A 12,074-nucleotide genomic window follows, 5' to 3' on the forward strand; every position below is an offset into this window, starting at 1 on the left:
ATAACCCAATAACGCCACTTGTCATTGAGTTGCATATACTACATCTGTTTACTAAGTAAAGGTGAAGCGAAATATGTCTGTACAGCCACACTGCACGTGTCGACACGCGCGCGTGAGTAAACAGATAACTTACAAATAGCATTATTTCTTTCACCATGCAGCAAACGTAAAAAAAAAAAAAATTATAGAAAAAAACCCTTTTAAACCGTTTAACTGATAGTAATAATCGGTTAAAATTCTTACTGTCGGTTAACGGTTAAACGGTCAATATGTGCATCCCTACCTCTGATACTCACTTAAAACTCACTTAAAATTTACTTATTAAATATTTATTTATTTACATATAATTTACCTGAGGTGCACTACTGTTCTAAAGTTTTTATTTATTATTATTATTTTTGGTAATCATATTTTATTTTTGCCTCCAATCTACTTAAAATACACTTGTATTTATTTACTTAAAAAGTATTCTACTCGAACTTTTCCCGACATCTAATAACACTGTTATTTATTTATTTATTTTAATCATTAGATTTCATTTTTATCCCCAATACCCACTTAAAAATGTCCAATGTCTACTTAAAATACACTTATACAGTATTTATTTATTTACGTATTTATTTATTTAATTTCTTTTTCTCACCAAGGTTTAATTCCACTCTTAATATTTTCTTTTCAAAAATATTATTTAATAATTATTTTTTTTTTTTTATTCAAGTTTTAAATGAAAAATGCTCCACAACACAACAATCAAAGCCAATTATATTACATTTGATCTTTAATAAACAGCTCTGTGGAGCAGGAATCTGGACCAATAGAATCTCATTGTGGGCGTGGCTACAATATTTCACTGTGGGTGTGGCTATAATAGAAGAAATGGATGAAAAAAATCACATCACAGCTGCAACTAGTTGAGACTCATTAGGATTTATCTAAATTAAATGTATCTTTTTTATTGCAATATATATATATATATATATATATATATATATATTTATACTACTTTCTGTTTGCTAACTTCAGCCCCGGCTCCACCACTGAGGGAGCTCATGCCATAATCCATATTCATTTCCTCCGACAGCTGTTTATTTTATCCCCATGTCACACTGACAGGTGGTTTGTCACAAAACGTCAGTAATCTCTAATCGATTCCCAGAGATTTGTTCGGCTGATTGCGTCAAATGTTGCATATGCGGCGCTCAAGCATCAAAGCCCATAAGCAACTTTCCAACAGCTTTGATGTGTACAGTATAATTGCAGAGCCAATTTGGAAGGAGTCCAGACCACCAAGGAAAGCAACAAGTGAGGCTAGAGGTAAATCTAAGACCCTCTGATGGGGTGTGGGTACGGAGGCAATCATCAAGCCGTTCCCACAAACAGCTTTCCGGGGTTTGGTACAGCCGAAGAGGAGACGCTGCATATTTGAAGGGCAGCCAAAACGCAAGCGTGTGTATTTGTGAGAGAGAGAAAGATGCAGGTCACATTGATAACAAGCCGTACAACACATTTGGCACAGTACAGCACATCCGATGAAAGAAACTACTTCAAAAAGAGAATATTTGTTTGTTTTTATGAGCTTTGTTTACAGCACAGTGTGGAGAAAAGGGAGGGGCTGAGAGATAAAAGGACTTGGTGATGTCATCGGTAAAGGAAATTCATTTCAGAGGCGGAGCAACTTGTGTAATTTTAATAAAAGATATCTTTTTTTACTTTTAAAATATCGTGCAATGATAAATTGAGCACTATGAGACCGGAAAAGTGTATTAAGCAAGGCAAATTGGAAAAAAGTACAGATTTTAAGCAGGAAATGCCCTTTAAGACTATTTAAACCATAAGCGCCCTAAGGTCTAAAGAGGTTTTCGTTGTACCAGCCTAACCACTTTAAAGGACAACTGTGGTAAAGGCCTCGTCATCCTCCCTGTTACCAAATAGCTCGCATTCCCGCACTCACAAAAGCCATATTGGGGGTGCGTGCTAGTGGCGCAAGTGTCTGTGGAGGGTTTGAGGGACGGTCACAACAAAGGCCTTTGAAATGCTTGATGTTCTCATTGTTGATTTTCAGTTTTTTTGCTTCAGTATATTGAAAATACTTTAAAGGGATAGTTTTCCCCAAAAATGGGAATTCTGTCATTAATTACTCACCCTTATGTTGTTCCGAATCTGTAAGACCTCAGTTCATCTTAGGAACACAAATTAAGATATTTTTGATGAAATCCAAGAGTTTTCTGAACCTGCATAGACAGCAATGCAACTGACACTTTCAAGGCCCAGAAAGATAGAAAGGACATCATTAAAAGAGTTCATATGACATCAGTGGTAATGTTATGAAGCTACGAGAACACTTTTTGTGCACAAAGAAAACAAAAATAATGATTTTATTCAACACTTTCTTCTCTTCTGTGTCCACTGATGTCAGAAAGCTCTCGGATTTCATCAAAAACATCTCAATTTGTGATCTGAAGATGAAGCTCTTACAGGTTTGAATCGATATGAGGGTGAGTAATTAATGACAGAATTTTTTATTTTTGGGTCAACTATCCCTTTAATTTTCAATTTGTCATTATATTCATTTGTTTTAGTCAGTTTCACTTAGTTTTATTCAACAATAATGTGCAAAATGACAAAAACATGTCAAACAGTGACAGTCTAAACCTTACAAAATTTAAGAGTTTTGATTAATGACCTTCTATGAGTTCTTCCAGTCATTTTTCATTCTTTTTCAATTATTTTTGATAAACTAAATTGTTCATTATATACATTTTCATGACTTTTCCATATTTTAAAGCCTTTACTAATTTTCTGTCCAATTAAATATTTAAAAAAAATGTTCATTAAAGAAATGCATTACTTATACATGATTTGACATGAGATTTTATTCATTTATTTTTTGATTTTATTATTATTATTTAATCGATTTTAACTAATAGAAATTATTTCCATGAACACAGGAAAATAAAATGATTGAATTGTTTGAATTAAGTCATTATACATAGTTCAGCATTCTTGTATTTTTAATATCTTGCAACATACTTTTTTTTGCCATTCATATACAGTGGCGTGCAACAGTTTGGAAACCCCTTGCAGAATCTGTGAAAATGTTCACTTGACAAGATGTTAACTGATGGACTGGAGTGGTGTGGATTACTTGTGGCCTATTGACTGCAGAGGATCCATTGGTAAGCAACTGATGCAATGCTAAATTTCTCCAAATCTGTTCCCATGAACAAACGAACTCATCGACATCATGGACGGCCTCTGGGTAAACGTTCAGCTTACTTTCATTTTTGGGTCAACTACTCCTTTAATTTAAATCATTTTATTGTCACAGCTTTTAGTCTCGCCACAAAATATTCGCCAACCAAAATCTGACCAACTAATTTCACACCACAAGATTTAACACTGATTGGTCTTTGTTTTCGGATTAAAAGATGTATTTTTCTTCTCTGGAGACAGAAACGTGGAAGCAGATGTCAAATATGCAAGTCAAATTGAGCCTGTGCTCCTCAGCCTCACATGAATCAAACACGTGAGTACAGCTGGGGAAATGTGGTGACCTGTAATGACTGTCGAACCTCTAAATGTGCTTAAATATGCGTGCACGCCATATAGCGGCTCTGAAACGCCGTAGCGGCATCATGGGGAAGTGATTAGAGTCAAAACACATATCAAGAAGCATGTTGAGAACTTGATGTAGAGCATGAGATGGAAAAGAGGGATAAAAATGAGCAAATAGACAAGGAGGGAAAAGGACAGCTAAAGGTTATTTATTGTTCCCAGGAAAAACAAACTGATCTGGGTTGCTGATTAGCCCAAAGTGAGAGCACAGAGCAGGTTAAGATCACTGCCTATGGTTTCTAGTGAGAACACATGGTGAGAGAGCAGGTTTGATCACACATATTGGTCTTTACGCCATCCAGCGGCTTTGGTGCAGAATTGCCGCCCACCATAGATCAGATTTGGTGCACACTTATGCAAAGCTGGTGGTCATTTTGAGACAGAAAATGCAAGTGTTTGTGTGTTATCTCACTTGTACTGCTCCCGTGTGGTCGGTCACCGTTCCCAGCTGGACGTATTGCACCTGAATATCGTTACCCTGAAGAGGAGATGCGTCAACCCCGCCGGTCCCGTCGGTCGACGCCACTGCGATGAGCTGCGGTCCTCTTAAAACCTAAGAAATAGGTGGGAAAAACAACTAGGTCAAACTCTGCCAAATGCTTATTTATCTGTGGGAAAGCGCTCTAGACACAACACAACTGCTCAATTTCCCAACTTGGCCACATAGTTGTAGTAAGAATCATTCCTAAGTGACGATGTGACTAATTTCGGTGACTAATGCTGTCTTACATGTGAGCGGTGTGACTGTCAAATTGGAGTCAGTCAAATGCCCTGCAAGCTGTTCTGTGAATTACCAGAACAAATATTCTTCATGTGAAGAATCCAAACAACCAGATGAGCTCCAAATCATTTTCTGTCTTTCTAGGTTCAAATTCACTTTCTGGGTATGCGGGTTGCTTTTGAAACGATTTTCTTTTATCTTAAAAGACGTGCATCGGTGTGTTTATTGTTAAGTAAAAATAAAACTATTAAAAATGTTTTTGGGAATTGAAGCAAAGCTGAAATAAAGTGTTAAATGAGAAGCTTAAGTAAGCTGAAGTACTACAAAAAGTATCTAAAAAAACATTTAGAAATGAAATAACATATGTTGCCTTGCTAACTAACTGAAATGAAGTTAAACTACTGAAATTACTAAAAGTGGAAAAAGCGATATGGAAAAAAACTAATTAATTGACTGTGTCAGATGTGTTTGTGTGCTTTACGAAAATGTTTTTGGTATATCAAAATTCTTTTGATAACTTTTTAACAGTCTGAAGATGATTTGAGACAATTTTGATGAAAATTGGACAAACCATCTAGGACAAGTTTAAAAAAGTAGATATTTCAGAAAATTCTAAATTGTGAAAAATCTTGATTATTGGAATTTAAAATTTCAATTTGACATGAGCCAAGGAATCAGAAGAAAAAAGATTTTTGCTTTTAGACCCTACAATTCAAAAGTTATTAGCAGAAATATGAGTGCAAATTTGGCCTGTAGGTGGCGCTAGAGAGTTTCGAGTAAGAGACTCCAAATTTATTGTGGTTAATGATGAGACTGTCCTCTATCTGTGTGCCAAATTTTATAACTTCTTCACAAGCGACAAGATTTATAATATTCATAAAAATACATTAAAGCATTTGAAAGATACTGCATTTTACAAAAATTATATATCAAATATCAAAAAGCTTTTGATTACTTTTTGCCAGCATTGTCTGAAGATGATCCAATTTTGGTGAAAATCGGACAAAATTTGGTATTGCTTGATTCTGTATGGTACTCCAAATCTAACGAGATCACTTTTATTATTTTTGGTCAAACTGTTCAGAAAATATGAACAAAAATTTCAATTTTTTATATCTTTTGACCAGTAGTTGGCACTGTGCTGAAACTACTCATGTGCCCTCAGGTCATGCTTGGTAAAAGACATACCAAGTTTAGTCTGAATCTACTAAAACTTTGCGGAGATATAACCTCATGTCCATTTTCGTGCAAATTTTGTCAAATTTGTTAACATGTTTGGTATATCAAAAAGCTTTTGATGACTTTTTGCCAGCATTGTCTGAAGATAATCTGAGCCAATTTTGGTGAAATCGGACAAACCGTCTAGGACTAGTTTGAAAAATTTGATTTTTCGGATACATTTTTGGTATGCATTCGACTCCGCATGAGCCACGGAATCAGAGGATAAGAGGTTAAAAAATATGAGAAATATGAGTTCAAATTTGGCCTATTGGTGGAACTAAAGAGTTTGAGTTAGAGGCTCCAAATTTGCTGTGGTTAATGATGAGACTGTCCTCTATCTGTGTGCCAAATTTCATGACTTTCCCCCAAGCGGTTCTATAGGCTGCCATAGACTTCCTGAGTGGAAGAATATTTACAAATATAGTTATAAATATAGATTAATTTTGAAGTCCTTCCACAAATATAAAGACTGATATTTGCTAATAAACCTGTTATGCTAAAAGATCCCCGATCTCATGATTCATGTTTTTTTTTTTGGCTGGGCTGTGTTTTTAAAACTATATATCCAAACTACAAGTTATAACTGGGTGGAAAAAACCCACATTAGTTGGCCAGTATCTACAGTGGAGATCAAAATTAGAGAGCAACCTATAATTTCCTAAATTTCAAAGGTCACTGCTTAGTCCTATTTGAAGTTTTTCAGTATTCAGCAGTAAACCTTCAAAATTTTAGTTGTAATCTTCTTTTGTGATTCAGTGGTTAGTGTTCTCTAATTTTGATCACTGTTTTTGAACCACAAAATTAAGGGTTCTTGTTGAAATGCCTTGGATATTTTGTCAAACAGCTGATATTACTGATTATTACTGATATTTGTAACCCTGGACCACAAAACCAGTCATAAGGGTACATTTTTTTGAAAATTTTAAAATGTATACATAAAATAAATAAGCTTTCCATTGATGTATGGTTTGCTAGGATAGGACAATATTTGGCTTTGGTGATACAACTGTTTGAAAATCTGGAATCTGGGGGTGCAAAAAATCTAAATACTGGGAAAACCACCTTTAAAGTTGTCCAAATGAAGTTCTTAGCAATGCATATTACTAATAAAAAAACTGTATTAGTAAAATATATTTACGGTAGGAAATTTACTAAATATCTCCAGGAAACATCATCTTTACTTAACATCCTAAAGATTTTTGGCATAAAAGAAAAATCAATCATTTTGACCCATACAATGTATTTCTGGCTCATTCTTGTCACATTCTTTTTGCATTTGTGACTAGTCAAACTTAAAAACTAGAAATTTCTATAACTTTATAATTACAATCATCTTTTTTAATGTTTAGTTTTGCAGAGCTTTTTGATTGTAGGAAAAAATGCAATCATCTTTTTGTGTTTTCCACTGAATGGTGGTTATTCTCAAACACTGCTGCTAAATCAATTTTTTCTCAAAATGTTATTTATGAGTGCAAGGTGAGATTCTGATGATAATTAGATTTTAATATGGAAATGACTCCCATCCGTGATTATCTAAGTATGTTCCAATACCTTGTGTAAATGAATCATTTTGCTTTCTTCCTTCCTTCAATCCATACTGATTGCTCCTTTCTAACTTTCATTAGCGTATCCATCATCTCTGTTTAAACAAAATTAAATTTCTCACAGTTTACGTTTTAATCTGCTAATGTTTCCACTCATTCTATAGCTTATGCAACCGCTTGTCATAAACCAAACTAATGTGCCCCCGTTATTCAGCTTTTCATATTTTCACATCGTCAGGAAGTTCAAAAGTCCATCCTTGCATATAGTATACAAATATTGTCAAATGAGTAGGAAGTCCAGTATTTACAATACAGTAGGCGAACAACATCTGGATGACGTTCAACATCTGCTGGATTCTGAAGTATGGGACACTTTGCTATCCCATAAAACAACTAAAGTCGTGTTTTTATCAATATGTCAAGAAGTAGGTTCTTCGTCAAATCCAACACAATATGATAGCGATTCGGACATGTTTTTCCATTTTCATAGTAGCAGGCCAATCACGATTGTCAGAATGCATTTGTTTGTTTCATTAAGCAACTGTCTACATGCTGTTTCAGGATTAAAAAGCGCAAAACTATGTGATATAATAGAAAACTGACAGCTTGAATGTTTTTGCTCGATTGCCAAGTCTGGAATTTCGATCTGGCGTTTAGGTGGTGTTGCAAACCTAATTCAAATCAAGCCAGGGATTTACTGCATTTCCTTGCGCACGTGAAACTGATTCTGCAAGTGTGACACATCCAAGCACTCATCATAACAGCCTGGTGGAAGGCCTAGTTTCCAGCTGAGAGCTTGCAAACACATCTCCATCCTGTGCCAAGTCATCGCAAAACAGGCACATAAAAGCAAAAACACATATGCATGTTAATGCATGATCGCATAGTCTCGTACATCGTGTTTGAATGCCACAAAGCAAGCCGAACACATCATTGATTACACATCATCTGACCACTAAAGGCGCTCTGATGTGGTCACAATGGGTTTGGATCCCCCGGCATCTCTTCAATTACTGGCGCTAGTCTTCAACCTGAACTGTGAGTCAGTAATTTCTCGACTGCAGCAGTTGACCGTTTCCACATGCACGGCGTTCGTTCAAAAACAGGCCGTGTGGGATCGAATTCAAATGAAACGTGAACTTCAGACTAAACACTGATCGTTAATCGTTGTAGCTCTTCGGCGACTCCACGTGGTGACACCTCTCCGGTTCGTCTTGAGCGCTAGTGTGGGCATAAACAATCAAGTCTCAGTCTCCCCGAGTGGGAACAGAACCGCCATGCACTCCCAATTAGGAGAAAGAAAATCTGCCGTGCTGCACAAAAATCCCACAATAACCCCAATTTCAGATCCAGTTCGCCTCTGCCCCCACCCCGGATTCAGGCGCAGACGATGACTTTGAAGTCGTGAGCCAGTGGCATGCTTAGAGGTCGTACAGAACCCATGCAATGCCCACCATGTCTCCGACGGCATGGAGAAAAGATGCCAATTTCGCCACAACTACTCCTTTTTTTTTAATATAAGACGATGCTGGCAGTCAAATCACGGGGTAATAATTAGTGTGTTTGATGTTGGGTTGGTTCAAATGGGAAGAAACTATAGTCAAAAATGCAATTCAGACAAACAGTGACTTAAATACAGCTCTTGTATGATGAGCATTTTTTGTATGTTTTGAAATGGGGTCTTGCTCCTATAATGAAAAAGCACCATTAAAAAAAGTATTAAAGTCTTGTAATCTTGAAAAGTCAGGTGTGATAAACAAATAAAATTAACTTAAATGAAACAAACAAAAACCAAACGAAACTAAACCAAATAAAAACAAAAACTATACGAAACAAAGCCAAAACAAATAAAGAAAAAAATAAATGAAATGAAACAAAAGCAAAAAGAACTAAACCAAACAAAAGCAACAGGGATTAAATACAAAACATTAACAAAACAATTAACAAAAAAAGAAAAAGGCAAAACAAAAGAACCAAATTAAAACCAATTATAAACAAACCAAAATGAAAACAAACAACTACCAAACCAAACAAAACCAAAATACAAAACATTAACAAAACAAACCAAACAAACAAAAAATGAAACAAAAGAACTAAACCAAACAAAAACAAGGAAAAATTACAAAACATTAACAAAACAAAACAAAGCAAAGCAAAAAATAAAAACAAAAGAAAGAAATATAATGAAATAAAATAAAAAAACTTAACTAAAACTAAACCAAAGGCAAAGAAAAAACAATTTGAAACAAAAACAAAACAAAGCAAAACAAGAGAGAAAAGAAACAAAAACAAAACACTAAACAAAAACATACCAAAACCAAAATAAAACTAAAAGGGGAAAAAAACTATAAGCAACAAAAAACAAAACAAAATCAAAGCAAAAAAAGAGAAAATAAGTAAAATCAAAAGAAAAAACAAACCAAAACAAACAAAAACTAAACTAAACCAAACCAAACAAAGCCAAAGGGAAAAATACAGAACATTAACAAAATAAACAAAAACAATCTAAACTAAACTAAAACAAACAAAATTAAAGGGCAAAAACAATACAAAAGAAAACAAATAAATAAATTAAATAACAAAATAAAAGACAAAAGAGACTAAACTAAACAAATCAAAACTGAACCAAAACAAAACAAAAAAAAAAAAAAAAACCAAAGGGAAAACAACTATACAAAACATAAAAAGAAGAAATAAACTAAACCAAAACTAAACCTAATAAAATACAAAAAAAAAACACAAAACAAACTAAAGCAAAAAAAAAAAAAAAAGAAGGAATGAAACAAAAGAACTAACCTAAAACTAAACAAAAACAAAACAATACGAAACCTCAAAAAAAAAAAAAATATACAAAAACCTATACAAAGCAAAGCAAAACAAATCCAAAGCAAAACAGGAAATTATATCATAGGTAGGGCCCCTGCAGACCCTCATAACGGTGTCAATAAGTGTCTTAAAATATATATATATTTTTTTTTTACCTTCAAATTTAAAAAAATTGTTTTTGGAAAACAATAATTGTGTCACTATTTTTAGTCGATGGCTACACCACAGGAAAATGGAATAAAAGCTGGATGAAAATTTTATAAACACGTTCAAAACCACATTAAACAATTTTCTTTATCATGGACACTTGTGTGTCACTGACCCATTTACTCTGGTAAACAAAGACTAGCATGAAAACAACTGAAGAAAGGCCCAGCAGGTCTTAAACACAAACACATGCACAAGCACAGAGATATACACACACAAACATCTGAAGTTATTGGGAACAAGAGTAGTTCACAGCTGAGGGACGTCTTTTTACATTTCCCATTTCTCATTCCATCATTTAGCTGAACCAGAAAATTGCTAAGGCACACACAGGAGGCACCAACGTAAAACTTGGATATTTTCTCATGCAGACCATCATGAAAACAATCTAAATAAAGCGAACATCCATATGACATTTTGAAACCATCCGTCAGGCCTCGTAAAAGAAGGAAATGCACTTTTTCCGCATTAAAAAAATTGCGTTTTGGGGATTTACCCATTGAATAATACTTGACAAAGCAAACACGTCCACAACAACAGGAATTTTAAAACTCCAAGTAGTTTTTTGTTTGTATTCTCAGCTGTGCGACTTAACACAATGAAAGTTTTACGATTCCGTGAAAACGCACTGGAATGAAAACCTGTTCTCATCGCTCGACTTCCGGCCTCGTGACTGTTCTCAAGACGAATCTCTGCAGCTGATCAGGAGAGCATGGGAACGTGGTTCCAACACAATCAAATAAAGTAAAGTTAATTCAAACCACGCTTTGCATTGGAGACACCAAAAGTCATCCAAAAGTTACTCCAGGTCTTGCCGAATCGTTACAAGGCTGATGTGTCACCAATCTTTGCTAGAAAAAGGTGAAATCCAGAGCATGACGTCACAACGTGAACCAGTGTGTTCCGCAGGAGGTCTGCTGACTTTGACAGAAATGAAAGGCCTCGTTTGAGACATTAGTTATCTGTGTTCTGTTTGTCATTAGCGAGTAAATCAAACTCTCAGAGGAAACAGAGTAAATAACCGAGCCAGTTGTTTGCCTTCTCGCTCATGGCTGGATTGAACTCACATTTGAAGCTGAAATGGATCGTGCCCTTTTCTCAAGGGTCTCCATGAGCTAACCTACCCTCGTGCCCAGCCGGGTTTCTTTTGAAAACAGCCAAACTTCAAATCTGCTATCTCTATACAGGCCAGCTGCCAAACAAAGGGTTTAAAATTTGGCAGAGCGAGTCGGGATCCGCTGTCAGCTTGGGTTGATGGGACTAAAAGCAAACAAGAGAAAAAAGACCAAGAATAAATCTTTCTCTTATGTAGTAATGCTTTCAGCAGCAGAGTAGGACAGCAAACACATTGAGGAACTGGAGCAAAGACAACGAGGAACAAAACAACAGCAGCTTAATGCAAAAAACATTTAGTTTGGGGCCTCGCTGAAACATAACCAACAAACACGCCGTTGCTCCCAAACTCCATTTTTCAATGCTCGTCTTCGGTGCATATGATTCTCGACTAGCTTTAAATGATAAAGACAGTATGAAAGTTCATCAGCTTGATGAAATCTGGATGCTTCTTTGCGATTCGTTATGCACGTTCTTGGAAGAAGAAATCGATTTTTTAACGGCGCAGTTCAATAACTCTGTTGTGAAAGAGGTCAGCTTCCCAGCAACATGTACAGTTCCCTCATAGCCTCAAGAGTTGTCAGTATGACGAAAAAAAGTCTCTTTGGTAAGGTAAACACTTCCGCCCAATTTCTACGTAAGGCCAACAACTTGTGCATCTGGAGCGGCCTAAGCCAGGACAGATGTGACGGCCTAACTGTTCTAAGAGAGAGAGAGAGAGAGAGAGTCAGACAGAAAGAAAGAGAGCCAACAGGACGTTGGACAAACTGAGTGAACTCCTAAAAACCATCTGAGAGTCCTACATCACTTCTGCTGCATCTGCTGCA

General features: G+C 35.6%; 1 protein-coding gene across 1 annotated transcript in view; it reads right to left on the reverse strand.

Annotated features, from left to right (window-relative positions):
• LOC141301449 (protein BANP-like) overlaps positions 1-12,074 on the reverse strand; it is a 39,495-nt gene that overhangs the window by 8,614 nt on the left and 18,807 nt on the right. Inside the window, exon 4 of the mRNA XM_073831674.1 lies at positions 4,028-4,168. Coding sequence (XP_073687775.1) covers positions 4,028-4,168 — 141 coding nt within the window. The remainder of the gene's footprint in view (positions 1-4,027; positions 4,169-12,074) is intronic.

This window comes from Garra rufa, chromosome 25 (genome assembly GCF_049309525.1).
Source record: "Garra rufa chromosome 25, GarRuf1.0, whole genome shotgun sequence".
Lineage (NCBI taxonomy): Eukaryota > Metazoa > Chordata > Actinopteri > Cypriniformes > Cyprinidae > Garra > Garra rufa.